Source organism: Petromyzon marinus, chromosome 73 (assembly GCF_048934315.1).
Source record: "Petromyzon marinus isolate PM22_M1 ecotype Great Lakes invasive population chromosome 73, UKy_Petmar_22M1.pri1.0, whole genome shotgun sequence".
Classification (NCBI taxonomy): Eukaryota; Metazoa; Chordata; class Hyperoartia; order Petromyzontiformes; family Petromyzontidae; genus Petromyzon; species Petromyzon marinus.
Genome location: NC_133739.1, coordinates 2,021,354 through 2,037,830, shown reverse-complemented (window position 1 = coordinate 2,037,830; position 16,477 = coordinate 2,021,354). Strand labels below are relative to the sequence as shown.

At 51.9% G+C, this 16,477-nt stretch overlaps 2 protein-coding genes across 4 annotated transcripts in view; one reads left to right on the top strand and one right to left on the bottom strand.

Annotated features, from left to right (window-relative positions):
- LOC116958156 (zinc finger MYM-type protein 3-like) overlaps positions 1-16,477 on the bottom strand; it is a 266,666-nt gene that overhangs the window by 68,098 nt on the left and 182,091 nt on the right. The window lies entirely within an intron of this gene.
- The window catches only part of LOC142906964 (zinc finger MYM-type protein 3-like), a 109,580-nt gene that overhangs the window by 48,735 nt on the left and 44,368 nt on the right, over positions 1-16,477 (top strand). The window contains exons 11-12 of the mRNA XM_076055806.1: positions 8,851-9,019; positions 10,774-11,013. Of these exons, the coding sequence (XP_075911921.1) occupies positions 8,851-9,019; positions 10,774-11,013 (409 nt within the window). The remainder of the gene's footprint in view (positions 1-8,850; positions 9,020-10,773; positions 11,014-16,477) is intronic.

The window sequence follows — 16,477 nt, the reverse complement described above, 5'->3', positions numbered from 1 at the left end:
TCGGTTTGTGGGTGATAGGGGGATGTGCGAATCTTTTTCGTACCAAGAAGCGCACACACCTCGTGCAGAAGGACGCCAGAGAAGTTCTTCCCTTGGTCAGTCAGCAGCCGTTCGGGAGCACCCTTGTCGAGGACATAGCCCTGGACAAAGGCCTCGGCAACGGCTGCTGCTGACTGGTTAGCAAGAGGCCATGCCATAGGCCATCGGGTGAAATATTCCACGCCAACCAGCAGGTACTTGTTACCCCTAGGGGTCGCAGGGAAGGGCCCCAATATATCGAGTGCGACGAGTTCGTTAACCCGAGAGACCGTGATAGATTGTAGCGGTGGGCAGGCGCCTTTCGCTGGTGGTTTTCGTTGGGCGCACTGAGTGCATGCACCCAGGAGGTCATCCACATCCCTTGCCATACCCGGCCAGAAGAAATCCAGCTGGAGCACGGCAAGGGTCTTGTGGGTCCCCAGGTGCAAAAGTCGCTCGTGTGCGGCCCAAACGGCCTTACCCCGCAAAGCGGATGGCACCACCAGCCTGTGACGGCAGGCCCTCCCATCCCAATGCATTAGGAGCCCCTGGAGCAGCCCGTATGAATCAATCCCCGCGACCCCCCGCACGGAACCCCCTGCGCGACGACGCAACGCGAGGAGGGATGCGTCCTCCATCTGGAGGCGCCCCCATTCAGCAACGGACAACCCCAGCAAGGAGTCCGCACCTCCCTCCCCGACAGGACCCTCAGGCAAGGGGTCCTCAGTGGCAGCAGCGAGAACCGGGATATCTAAGGGGGGGCTATCCTCTGGCGGCTTACAACGCCCCGATCCCCTGAGACAAGCGCAATCTGAGGCGGGCGGCAGGCGAGACAGCGCATCCGCATTAGTGTGCCGAGCACCCTTCCGATATGTGGTCGTGAAATCATAATCCTGAAGGATTTCGAGCCATCGGGACAATTGCCCCGAAGGCTGTGTCACCCGCAAGGCATATTGTAATGCCGCATGGTCCGTACGGACAGTGAAATGCCGACCGTACAGGTATGGGCGATACTGTTGCATAAAAAATACAATAGCCAAGAGTTCCCGACGCGTGACGCAGTATCTCTGTTCCGCCGGAGACAAAACCCTACTGCCATAAGCCACGACGCGTTCCACACCACAGATCACCTGTGAGAGCACACCCCCAATGCCCGTATTGCTGGCGTCTGTATCGAGCAGGAAGGGTTCCGAAAAATCGGGGTAGCTCAATGGAGGGGCCCGCACGAGAGCGTCGCGAAGGGAACAAAAAGCGACCTCCTCCTCCTGGCCCCAGTGAAATTTCACTCCCTTCGCCGTCAGAGCGTGTAAGGGCTTAGCAATGGTCGCGAAATCCGCGACGAACCGCCGGTAATAAGACGCAAATCCAATGAAACTCCTGACCTCAGCCACCGAGGTGGGGGTTGGCCAGGAGTTGACACACTGCGTCTTTGCGGGATCGGTGGATATGCCCGAGCGGCTGACGATGTGCCCCAAATAGCGTACGGATTCCCGTAGCAGGTGGCACTTTTGCGGCTTAAATTTCAAATTCGCAGCACGCATTTTGAGGAACACGGCGCGCAAGCGCAAAAGGTGTTCGTCAAATGTCTTGCTGAACACGATGACGTCATCCAGATAGATCAAACAGACGTTCCACTGTAAGCCAGCCAAAACCAGTTCCATAAGGCGCTGAAATGTCGCCGGAGCGGAGTGTAATCCCATAGGTAACCGGTTAAATTGGAATAGGCCGTGTGGTGTGCGAAACGCAGTCTTTGGCTTGGACTCATCATCCAATGGGAGTTGCCAAAATCCGGATAACAAGTCCAACGTAGAAAAAAAACGTGCGCCAGCCAGAGCATCCAGAGATTCGTCCATCCGGGGAAGTGGATACGCGTCGGCCACGGAGATCTTATTAAGGCGGCGAAAATCCACACAGAATCGCAAGGACCCATCGTGCTTTTTGACAAGCACTATGGGCGCTCCCCATGGACTGGTGGAAGGGGCTATAATGTCTGCAGCCAGCATGTCATCCACTGCCAATTTGACATGATCTTTTTCGGCCGGACTTAACCGAAAAGGATTCTGGCGTACCGGGGCATTGTCACCCGTGTCAATGTGGTGACGCAACAATTTCGTGCACCCAATGTCATATTTGTGTTTACTAAAAACATCGGAAAATTCCGTCAGAAGGGTGCGTAGGCCGGCACGCTGGGAGTCGGACAGATCACTCGTGCCCGAACATAGTGTGTCCATCCAACTATCGTCCCCCTCAGAATGCGGTTGAGCCAGAGGATCGGTCCCCACATTACCCATAACCGTGTCTACCACGGGGACCGGTGTCGCGTGCGCGAGCACAGTTCCCTGAGGAACGACGGCCGTCTGTACGCCAACGTTAAGGACGAGGATAAACGGGTCATCGCTCCCCTTAACGAGCGTTTGAGCGGCCACCAGATCCAGCCCGTTTTCCCCAGCCCTCGAGGGCCCTAACAGAATTCCCTGGTCCAGAACACCGGGCACGAAAGGCCGACGCAAGCGAAGGGGCACGAGCATTTGCGCCCCGGGAGGTACACGCACCGTCCGAGTGACGAACGCTTGTATCGACGCGCACGCTGCCCTTGAGGTGACAGGGGAAGGCAGGAATGTTACCCGTCGGCCCGAGGGAAGCTCGATGCAACCCTGATCAATTAGAATTTTAATCGGCATTTTGCCCAAAAAGTCCGTCCCCAACAAGCACGGAACCGCCAGCGAGGACGAGACTAATATCGGCCCGGAGAGTTTGATATCGCCAATGCAAATTTGTGCTCGAATTTGGCCTATGATACCCAGCGAACCCCCGTTCGCTGCGTAACACGGAACGGTGACTGGGAGCAAGGGGCGGCTTTGAACGGGAAGAATATTATAAATCAAGTCTGACACAATGGTCGCCGAAGCTCCCGTATCGACGAGGATACGCACCTCGACCCCGTCAATGTGACCCGCGACCACGGACGAGCCTGCCGACGCAGCAACAATGCGGTGGGCCAATTCCGTCCACTGCCCCGGCCCGAGCACCCTCTCGACCCCGCCGCCACCCAACAAACCAATGGGCGTACCCCGAGGCCCGTACACCGAAACGCGCGAGGTGGGGACAGGTGTGTGCACAGGCCGAGCATGTGGGGTGCCGCGACTTGCCGGGTTGCGATGCGGAGGCCTGTAGGCTGGAGCGCCGTCCGACCGTCCCGGCTGTCGTTGACGAGGCGCCCGGCATTCCGCAGCCACGTGGCCCTTGCGGCCACAGTTGTAGCACGTGATGAGCGCCTTGGGGTGCTCCTGGCGATCCGGTGTGGTCCGAGCCGGCCTCCCTCCGGATCTCCACTCCACCGGGCGACCCGCCGCGAAGACCTCCTCGGAGGGGGGGATGGTCGGCGTCCCAGCGCACACCGCAGCTGCGCCCTTGGGGACGAGAGGTGATCGACGCTGCGCTATCAGGTGCGCGTGGATGTGTCTTGCTGCCCGCAAGGAGCACATGTCCGCGTCGTCCTCTGCGACGATGACGATCTGTAGCTCCTGGGCCAACGCCAGGAGCTTCTCCGTCACCATCGCGTCCACCCCTTCGCTGTCCATCCGCGGGAAAGCCGCTTTTGCGAGGGCCAGGAGAGCCGTGCGATACGCCAGCGGTGGCTCCTTCTGGCCCCTGCACCGCTCGTGGAAGAGTTTGCGGCAGTCCGACGATGGCCCGTAGACTATGGTGAGGACCTGGAGCGCCGACTGTAGCGTAGATCGCGTTGATCTGGGAGCTGTGATGAGCGTAGCAAGGGCGTCATCGTCCAGCATGGCCGGTAGCGCACTCAACGCCTCGTTGTCCGTCCAGCCGGCCATCTCTTGATGAGCGAGAAAGCGGCGTTGAAAGGCCCCCCAGTCGCCGCCGTCTGAAACGAACTCCTTCAACACCGGCAGGCGTTGTTGAAACGATGGCTTCGTCTCTGAGAGGTGCCGCGCGCCATTTCCGGCCTCTCCACCGGTGTCTGAGGAGCTGAGGACACCCATCGGCGGTCGCGCAGGTGATGACGATGCGCCCGCCGATTGGTCCTGACAGCGGGCGTCCGTTGGTGATGACGTCACCACCGCTGATTGGCCCACAGCATCCACGTGGCGCTGCGACCCTCCAATCGCCGTGGCGGACACTGTCATGGCGGCAAATCCGAAATCTGGTGGCTGTGTTTCGGCGGGAATGGCCGTTGAACGGCGTTCGTCTCTCTGCCGCCTTTGCGCCCGCAGCCCCGCGCGGTTGATTTCCTCCAGCGTGGAAGCCGCGGCATACAGCAGCTCAGCCAGTCGAGAGTGAGCCGCCTGCAACCCGTCCTCCATCGACGGCCACTCCTCCAGCGGCGGCTGCTGTTGGGGCGTCTGGGACATCCCAGGATCGTCGGCCGCGGCCTCTGGCGCAATCCCAGGCGAGCCGTCCTCCTCCTGGGGTTCCTGTGATCGGTTTGTACTCCTTGTGTCCATTTTAAGACCACTTCTGACACCAGTTGTAGTGGGTTCCAGGACACGGAGACGGCAGAATAGAAGCAGCACTATTTATTTAAACCTTAACAAGGGTTACACTAGAAGGGGTAGCGGCCCCTCCACCCGTATAACTCAGGAACACACCCCAGGCTCTCTGGCCTAAGCTCTAGGCTCCCAGTTCCTCCTGGTAGGGCTCTAAGGGAGGCTATCAGATCCGGCCCTGGTTAGGCACAGATCTCGGCACCCCGCCGACCAGACCGGCCCTTAGAAGGACTCTGACTCTGGGGCTCTGGGGCCGCACCACTGGCTTGCTGTGCCGGCCCTGAAAAGGGCAGCGGTCACAGGAGTTCCAGGGTCTCACCTAGCTGGCCTTCTTTCTTCACTGGTTGCTTCAGCCTCGGGCCCCACACTCTGCCCCGAGCTCCCTGGCTCCCCGCACTTTATACCCACTGGAGCCTTAGCGGACGTTGTTGTAGCCACCAAGGTGTGGGTGAACCACACCTTCCCGTGTCATGTGTTTATTCCCCATAGCACCCCTACACATACACACACCTACACACATATATACATACACACACCTACACACATATATACATACACACACCTACACACATATATACATACACACACCTACACACATATATACATACACACACCTACACACATATATACATACACACACCTACACACATATATACATACACACACCTACACACATATTCATACACACACCTACACACATATATACATACACACACCTACACACATATATACATACACACACCTACACACATATATACATACACACACCTACACACATATATACATACACACACCTACACACATATATACATACACACACCTACACACATATATACATACACACACCTACACACATATATACATACACACACCTACACACATATATACATACACACACCTACACACATATATACATACACACACCTACACACATATATACATACACACATACACGCAAAAAGACAAATATTCCCCGTATAGCCCAAACAGGCTTTTGGGGCAAGTGTCTCCGTATCTCTGGAGAGACACAGGGGAGACTCAGGGACACCGTGTCCCCGTTTCTCCGTGTCTGTCCGTCTCTCTGTGTCTCTATGTCTCTCTGTGTCTCTGCGTCTCTCTGTCTCTCCGTGTCTCTCTGTCTCCATAACCCCGTCTCTGTCTCTCCGTGTCTCAGTCTCTCCGTGACCCTGTCTCTCTGTCCCCGTTTCTCCGTGTCTCTCTGTCTCTCTGTCTCTCTCTGTCTCTCTGTGTCTCTCTGTGTCTCTCTGTCTCTCCGTGTTTCTCTGTCTCCATAACCCTGTGTCTCTCTCTCTCTGTGTCTCTGTCTCTCCGTGACCCTGTCTCTCTGTCTCCATGTCTCTGTATCTCTCTGTCTCTCTGTGTCTCTGTGTCTCTCCGTGTCTCTCTGTCTCCATAACCCTGTGTCTCTGTCTCTCTGTGTCTCTGTCTCTCCGTGACCCTGCCTCTCTGTCTCCATGTCTCTGTATCTCTCTGTCTCTCTGTGTCTCTCTGTCTCTCTGTCTCTCTGTGTCTCTCCGTCTCTCTGTGTTTCTGTGTCTCCTTAACCCTGTGTCTCTGTCTCTCCGTGTCTCAGTCTCTCCGTGACCCTGTATCTCTGTCTCCCTGTCTCGGTCTCTCTGTCTCCATAACCCCGTCTCTGTCTCTCCGTGTCTCTCCGTGTCTCTCCGTGTCTCCCCGTGTCTCTCCGCGTCTCTTCGTGTCTCTCCGTGTCTCCCCGTGTCTCCCCGTGTCTCTCTGTGTCTCCCCGTGTCTCCCCAGGTCCCTGTACCCGTGCTGCTCCCCGTCACTCTGTCCAGTGCTGACGACATCATCTCCACGATCCGTGATCTCCGTGTCTCTGTGTCTCCCCGTGTCTCCCCCTGTCTCCCCGTGTCTCCCCACGTCCCTGTACCCGTGCTGCTCCCCGTCACTCTGTCCAGTGCCGATGACATCATCTCCACGATCCGTGATCTCCGTGTCTCCGTGTCTCTCTGTGACCCTGTGTCTCTCTGTGACCCTGTCTCTCCGTGTCTCTCTGTGTCTCCCCGTGTCTCCCCGTGTCTCCCCAGGTCCCTGTCCCCGTGCTGCTCCCCGTCACTCTGTCCAGTGCCGATGACATCATCTCCACGATCCGTGATCTCCGTGTCTCTGTGTCACTCTGCGTCTCTCTGTGACCCTGTCTCTCCGTGTCTCCCCGTGTCTCCCCGTGTCTCCCCGTGTCTCCCCAGGTCCCTGTACCCGTGCTACTCCCAGTCACTCTGTCCAGTGGTGATGACATCATCTCCACGATCCGTGATCTCCGTGTCTCTGTGTCTCTCTGTGACCGTGTCTCTCTGTGTCTCTCCGTGTCTCCCCGTGTCTCCCCGTGTCTCCCCGTGTCTCCCCGTGTCTCCCCAGGTCCCTGTACCTGTGCTGTTCCCCGTCACTCTGTCCAGTGCCGATGACATCATCTCCACGATCCGTGATCTCCGTGTCTCTGTGTCTCTCTGTGTCTCTCTGTGACCCTGTGTCTCTCTGTGACCCTGTCTCTCCGTGTCTCCCCGTGTCGCCCCGTGTCTTTCCGTGTCTCCCCAGGTCCCTGTACCTGTGCTGTTCCCCGTCACTCTGTCCAGTGCCGATGACATCATCTCCACGATCCGTGATCTCCATGTCTCTGTGTCTCTCCGTGTCTCTCCGTGTCTCTGTGTCTCTCTGTGTCTCTCTGTGTCTCTGTGTCTCTCTGTGTCTCTGTGCCTCTCTGTGTCTCTCTGTGTTTCTCTGTCTCCGTGTCTCTGTGTCTCTCTGTGTCTCTCTGTGTCTCTCTGTGTCTCTCTGTCTCCGTGTCTCTGTGTCTCTCTGTGTCTCTCTGTGTTTCTCTGTGTCTCTCTGTGTCTCTGTGTGTCTCTGTGTCTCTGTGTGTCTCTCTGTGACCCTGTCTCCCCTGTCTCCCCGTGTCTCTGTGTCTCTCTGTGTCTCTGTGTCTCTCTGTCTCCGTGTCTCTGTGTCTCTCTGTGTCTTTGTGTCTCTCTGTGTCTTTGTGTCTCTCTGTGACCCTGTCTCCCCGTGTCTCTGTGTCTCTCCGTGTCTCTCCGTATCTCCACGTGTCTCCCCGTGTCTCCCCGTGTCTCCCCGTGTCTCCCCAGGTCCCTGTACCCGTGCTGCTCCCCGTCACTCTGTCCAGTGCTGACGACATCATCTCCACGATCCGTGATCTCCGTGTCTCTGTGTCTCTCTGTGTCTCTCTGTGTCACTCTATGACCCTGTGTCTTTCTGTGACCCTGTCTCTCTGTGTCTCCCCGTGTCTCCCCGTGTCTCCCCAGGTCCCTGTCCCCGTGCTGCTCCCAGTCACTCTGTCCAGTGCCGATGACATCATCTCCACGATCCGTGATCTCCGTGTCTCTGTGTCTCTCTGTGTCTCTCTGTGACCCTGTGTCTCTCTGTGACCCTGTCTCTCCGTGTCTCCCCGTGTCTCCCCGTGTCTCCCCGTGTCTCCCCAGGTCCCTGTCCCCGTGCTGCTCCCCGTCACTCTGTCCAGTGCCGATGACATCATCTCCACGATCCGTGATCTCCGTGTCTCTGTGTCTCTCTGTGACCCTGTGTCTCTCTGTGACCCTGTCTCCCCGTGTCTCCCCGTGTCTCCCCGTGTCTCCCCGTGTCTCCCCAGTTCCCTGTCCCCGTGCTGCTCCCCGTCACTCTGTCCAGTGCTGACGACATCATCTCCACGATCCATGATCTCCGTGTCTCTGTGTCTCTCTGTGACCCTGTCTCTCTGTGACCCTGTGTCTCTCCGTGTCTCCCCGTGTCTCTCCGTGTCTCCCCGTGTCTCCCCAGGTCCCTGTACCCGTGCTGCTCCCCGTCACTCTGTCCAGTGCTGACGACATCATCTCCACGATCCGTGATCTCCGTGTCTCTGTGTCTCTCTGTGACCCTGTCTCTCTGTGACCCTGTGTCTCTCCGTGTCTCCCCGTGTCTCTCCGTGTCTCCCCGTGTCTCCCCAGGTCCCTGTACCCGTGCTGCTCCCCGTCACTCTGTCCAGTGCTGACGACATCATCTCCACGATCCGTGATCTCCGTGTCTCTGTGTCTCTCTGTGTCTCTCTGTGTCACTCTGTATCTCTCTGTGACCCTGTCTCTCCGTGTCTCCCCGTGTCTCCCCGTGTCTCCCCGTGTCTCCCCAGGTCCCTGTCCCCGTGCTGCTCCCCGTCACTCTGTCCAGTGCCGATGACATAATCTCCACGATCCGTGATCTCGTGTCTCTGTGTCTCTCTGTGACCCTGTCTCTCCGTGTCTCTCTGTGTCTCCCCGTGTCTCCCCGTGTCTCCCCGTGTCTCCCCGTGTCTCTCCAGGTCCCTGTCCCCGTGCTACTCCCCGTCACTCTGTCCAGTGCCGATGACATCATCTCCACGATCCGTGATCTCCGCGCTCGCATCCCCGAGGATCCGGCTGAGGCCGTTCTCATCACCATGGCCGATCTCATCGCCCAGGGAGACGCGGGTGGGGCTGGCCTCTCCACAGGTACACCCTGACCACACCGTAACTACACCGTGTCTACACCCTGACTACACCGTGTCTACACCCTGTCTACACCCTGTCTACACCCTGTCTACACCGTGTCTACACCCTGTCTACACCCTGTCTACACCGTGTCTACACCCTGTCTACACCCTGTCTACACCGTGTCTACACCCTGTCTACACCCTGTCTACACCCTGTCTACACCCTGTCTACACCCTGTCTACACCCTGTCTACACCCTGTCTACACCGTGTCTACACCCTGTCTACACCCTGTCTACACCCTGTCTACACCCTGTCTACACCCTGTCTACACCCTGTCTACACCCTGTCTATACCCTGTCTACACCCTGTCTACACCCTGTCTACACCCTGTCTACACCCTGTCTACACCCTGTCTACACCGTGTCTACACCCTGTCTACACCCTGTCTACACCGTGTCTACACCCTGTCTACACCCTGTCTACACCCTGTCTACACCCTGTCTACACCGTGTCTACACCCTGTCTACACCCTGTCTACACCCTGTCTACACCCTGTCTACAACCTGTCTACAACCTGTCTACACCCTGTCTACACCGTGTCTACACCCTGTCTACACCGTGTCTACACCCTGTCTACACCCTGTCTACACCCTGACTACACTCTGTCTACACCCTGTCTACACCGTGTCTACACCCTGTCTACACCCTGTCTACACCCTGACTACACTCTGTCTACACCCTGTCTATACCGTGTCTACACCCTGTCTACACCCTGTCTACACCGTGTCTACACCGTGTCTACACCCTGTCTACACCCTGTCTACACCCTGTCTACACCCTGTCTACACCCTGTCTACACCGTGTCTACACCCTGTCTCTCATATGTCTCTAATGTGCCACTGATGCTGATGAAGCCACTGCTGACGATAACACTGCCGACGAAGCCACTGCTGACAAAGCCACTGCTGATGAAGCCACTGCTGACGAAGCCACTGCTGACGAAGCCACTGCTGATGATGCCACTGCTGACGAAGCCACTGCTGACGAAGCCACTGCTGATGATGCCACTGCTGACGAAGCCACTGCTGATGATGCCACTGCTGACGAAGCCACTGCTGACGATGCCACTGCTGATGATGCCACTGCTGACGAAGCCACTGCTGATGAAGCCACTGCTGATGATGCCACTGCTGACGAAGCCACTGCTGACGAAGCCACTGCTGATGATGCCACTGCTGACGAAGCCACTGCTGACGAAGCCACTGCTGACGAAGCCACTGCTGATGATACCACTGCTGACGATACCACTGCTGATGAAGCCACTGCCGACGAAGCCACTGCTGATGATACCACTGCTGATGATGCCACTGCTGATGATGCCACTGCTGATGAAGCCACTGCTGACAATACCACTGCTGACGAAGCCACTGCTGACGATGCCACTGCTGATGAAGCCACTGCTGATGATGCCACTGCTGACGAAGCCACTGCTGACGAAGCCACTGATGCTGATGAAGCCACTGCTGACGATACCACTGCTGACGATGCCACTGCTGACGAAGCCACTGCTGATGAAGCCACTGCCGACGAAGCCACTGCTGACAATACCACTGCCGACAATACCACTGCCGACAATACCACTGCCGACGAAGCCACTGCTGATAATGCCACTGATGCTGATGAAGCCACTGCCGACGAAGCCACTGCCGACGAAGCCACTGCCGGCAGTGACGATGTCGGTGCTGACGCCCGGCAGCTGTTGCCCCCGCAGACGCCGCTGCCGTCGTCCAATCACGCGGAGCCTCTGGCGATGGCGATCTCTCCGCTCGCGCCGCTGACGGCGACGATGAAGCCGGCGGCGGCGCCGCCGCTGACGACGGAGGAGGAGGAGGAGGAGGTCGGCGCTTATCACCCCGGCGGAAATCTACGGATGGTGGTGGTGGTGGCGGTGGTGGTGGTGGCGATGGCGAGGAGCTGAAGCAACTGGACCTGGAAGATGACATCAGAGCCGGTGAGTTATCGAATCACACACTGACTAGCGGTGAATCACAGACTAACTGGTGATGAATCACAGACTAACTAGTGATGAATCACACACTGACTAGCGGTGAATCACAGACTAACTGGCGATGAATCACACACTAACTAGTGATGAATCACACACTGACTAGTGGTGAATCACACACTAACTAGCGGTGAATCACACACTAACTAGCGATGAATCACACACTAACTGGTGATGAATCACACACTAACTGGTGATTTATCACACACTAACTGGTGATGAATCACACACTAACTGGTGATGAATCACACTAGCTAACGATGAATCACACACTAACTGGCGATGAATCACACACTAACTGGTGATGAATCACACACTAACTAGCGGTGAATCACACACTAACTACTGATGAATTACACACTAACTGGTGATGAATCACACACTAACTGGTGATGAATCACACACTAACTAGTGATGAATCACACACTAACTAGCGGTGAATCACACACTAACTACTGATGAATCACACACTAACTGGTGATGAATCACACACTAACTGGTGATGAATCACACACTAACTAGCGGTGAATCACACACTAACTACTGATGAATTACACACTAACTGGTGATGAATCACACACTAACTGGTGATGAATCACACACTAACTAGTGATGAATTACACACTAACTGGTGATGAATCACACACTAACTGGTGATGAATCACACACTAACTAGCGATGAATCACACACTAACTGGCGATGAATCACACACTAACTGGTGATGAATCACACACTAACTAGCGATGAATCACACACTAACTAGTGATGAATCACACACTAACTACTGATGAATTACACACTAACTGGTGATGAATCGCACACTAACTGGTGATGAATCACACACTAACTAGCAATGAATCACACAATAACTAGCAATGAATCACACACTAACTGGTGATGAATCACACACTAACTGGTGATGAATCACACACTAACTAGTGATGAATCACACACTTACTGGTGATGAATCACACACTAACTGGTGATGAATCACACACTAACTAGTGATGAATCACACACTAACTGGTGATGAATCACACACTAATTGGTGATGAATCACAGACTAACTAGTGATGAATCACACACTAACTGGTGATGAATCACACACTAACTCGTGATGAATCACACACTAACTAGCGATGAATCACACATTAACTGGTGATGAATCACACACTAACTGGTGATGAATCACACACTAACTAGCGGTGAATCACACACTAACTAGTGGCGATTCACACACTAACTAGCGATGAATCACACTAACTGGCGGTGATTCACACACTAACTGGCGATGAATCACACACTAACCGGCGATGAATCACACACTAACTGGTGATGAATCACACACTAACTAGCGATGAATCACACACTAACTAGTGATGAATCACACACTAACTACTGATGAATTACACACTAACTGGTGATGAATCACACACTAACTGGTGATGAATCACACACTAACTAGCAATGACTCACACAATAACTAGCGATGAATCACACACTAACTGGTGATGAATCACACACTAACTGGTGATGAATCACACTAGCTAGCGATGAATCACACACTAACTGGTGATGAATCACACACTAACTGGTGATGAATCACACACTAACTAGCGGTGAATCACACACTAACTACTGATGAATTACACACTAACTGGTGATGAATCACACACTAACTGGTGATGAATCACACACTAACTAGTGATGAATCACACACTAACTGGTGATGAATCACACTAACTTGTGATGAATCACACACTAACTAGCGATGAATCACACACTAACTGGCGATGAATCACACACTAACTGGTGATGAATCACACACTAACTAGCGATGAATCACACACTAACTAGTGATGAATCACACACTAACTACTGATGAATTACACACTAACTGGTGATGAATCACACACTAACTGGTGATGAATCACACTAACTAGCAATGAATCACACAATAACTAGCGATGAATCACACACTAACTGGTGATGAATCACACTAACTGGTGATGAATCACACACTAACTAGTGATGAATCACACACTTACTGGTGATGAATCACACTAACTAGCGATGAATCACAGACTAACTAGTGATGAATCACACACTAACTAGTGATGAATCACACACTAACTAGCGATGAATCACACACTAACTGGCGGTGATTCACACACTAACTGGTGATGAATCACACACTAACTAGTGATGAATCACACTAACTGGTGATGAATCACACACTAACTAGTGATGAATCACACACTAACTAGCGGTGAATCACAGACTAACTAGCGGTGAATCACAGACTAACTAGCGATGAATCACACACTGACTAGCGGTGAATCACAGACTAACTAGCGGTGAATCACAGACTAACTAGCGATGAATCACACACTAACTAGTGATGTATCACACACTGACTAGTGGTGAATCACAGACTAACTAGTGATGAATCACACACTAACTAGTGATGAATCACACACTAACTAGTGATGAATCACACACTGACTAGCGGTGAATCACAGACTAACTAACGGTGAATCACACACTAACTAGTGATGAATCACACACTGACTAGTGGTGAATCACACACTGACTAGCGATGAATCACAGACTAACTAGCAATGAATCACACACTAACTGGTGATGAATCACACACTGACTAGCGGTGATTCACACTAACTAGCGATGAATCACACACTAACTAGTGATGAATTACACACTAACTGGTGATGAATCACACAGTAACTGGTGATGAATCACACACTAACTGCTGATGAATCACACACTAACTGGCGATGAATCACACACTAACTGGCAATGAATCACACACTAACTGGTGATGAATCACACTAACTAGCGATGAATCACAGTAACTAGTGATGAATCACACACTAACTGGCGGTGATTCACACACTGACTAGTGATGAATCACACACTAACTAGCGATGAATCACACATTAACTAGCGATGAATCACGCACTAACTGGCGATGAATCTCGCACTAACTGGTGATGAATCACACACTAACTAGTGATGAATCACACACTAACTGGTGATGAATCACACTAACTAGTGATGAATTACACACTAACTGGTGATGAATCACACACTGACTAGCGGTGAATCATACACTAACTAGCGATGAATCACACACCAACTGGTGATGAATCACACACTAACTGGTGATGAATCACACACTAACTAGCGATGAATCACAGACTAACTGGTGATGAATCACACACTAACTAGTGATGAATCACACACTAACTGGTGATGAATCACACACTAACTGGTAATGAATCACACACTAACTGGTGATGAATCACACACTAACTGGCGATGAATCACACACTAACTAGCGATGAATCACAGACTAATTGGTGATGAATCACACTAACTAGTGATGAATCACACACTGACTGGCGATGAATCACACACTAACTAGCGATGCATTACACACTAACTGGTGATGAATCACACACTAACTGGTGATGAATCACACACTGACTAGTGGTGAATCACACACTAACTAGCGATGAATCACACACTAACTGGTGATGAATCACACCTTAACTAGCGATGAATCACACACTAACTGGTAATGCATCACAGACTAACTGGTGATGAATCACACACTAACTAGTGATGAATCACACACTAACTGGTGATGAATCACACACTAACTGGTGATGAATCACACACTAACTGGTGATGAATCACACACTAACTGGTGATGAATCACACTAGCTAGCCATGAATCACACACTAACTGGCGATGAATCACACACTAACTGGTGATGAATCACACACTAACTAGCGATGAATCACAGACTAACTGGTGATGAATCACACACTAACTAGTGATGAATCACACACTAACTGGTGATGAATCACACACTAACTGGTAATGAATCACACACTAACTGGTGATGAATCACACACTAACTAGCGATGAATCACAGACTAATTGGTGATGAATCACACTAACTAGTGATGAATCACACACTGACTGGCGATGAATCACACACTAACTAGCGGTGCATTACACACTAACTGGTGATGAATCACACACTAACTGGTGATGAATCACACACTGACTAGTGGTGAATCACACACTAACTAGTGATGAATCACACACTAACTGGTGAATCACACCTTAACTAGCGATGAATCACACACTAACTGGTAATGCATCACAGACTAACTGGTGATGAATCACACACTAACTAGTGATGAATCACACACTAACTGGTGATGAATCACACACTAACTGGTGATGAATCACACACTAACTGGTGATGAATCACACACTAACTGGTGATGAATCACACTAGCTAGCCATGAATCACACACTAACTGGTGATGAATCACACACTAACTGGTGATGAATCACACACTAACTAGCGGTGAATCACACACTAACTACTGATGAATTACACACTAACTGGTGATGAATCACACACTAACTGGTGATGAATCACACACTAACTAGTGATGAATCACACACTAACTGGTGATGAATCACACACTAACTGGTGATGAATCACACACTAACTAGCGATGAATCACACACTAACTGGCGATGAATCACACACTAACTGGTGATGAATCACACACTAACTAGCGATGAATCACACACTAACTAGTGATGAATCACACACTAACTACTGATGAATTACACACTAACTAGTGATGAATCACACACTAACTACTGATGAATTACACACTAACTGGTGATGAATCACACACTAACTGGTGATGAATCACACACTAACTAGCAATGAAACACAATAACTAGCGATGAATCACACACTAACTGGTGATGAATCACACACTAACTGGTGATGAATCACACACTAACTAGTGATGAATCACACACTTACTGGTGATGAATCACACACTAACTGGTGATGAATCACACACTAACTAGTAATGAATCACACACTAACTGGTGATGAATCACACACTAACTGGTGATGAATCACAGACTAACTAGTGATGAATCACACACTAACTGGTGATGAATCACACACTAACTCGTGATGAATCACACACTAACTAGCGATGAATCACACACTAACTAGTGGCAAATCACATACTAACTAGCGATGAATCACACACTAACTGGCGGTGATTCACACACTAACTGGTGATGAATTACACACTAACTGGTGATGAATCACACTAACTAGCAATGAATCACAGACTAACTAGTAATGAATCACACACTAACTAGTGATGAATCACACACTAACTAGTGATGAATCACACACTAACTAGCGATGAATCACACACTAACTGGCGGTGATTCACACACTAACTGGCGATGAATCACACACTAACCGGCGATGAATCACACACTAACTGGTGATGAATCACACACTAACTAGCGATGAATCACACACTAAC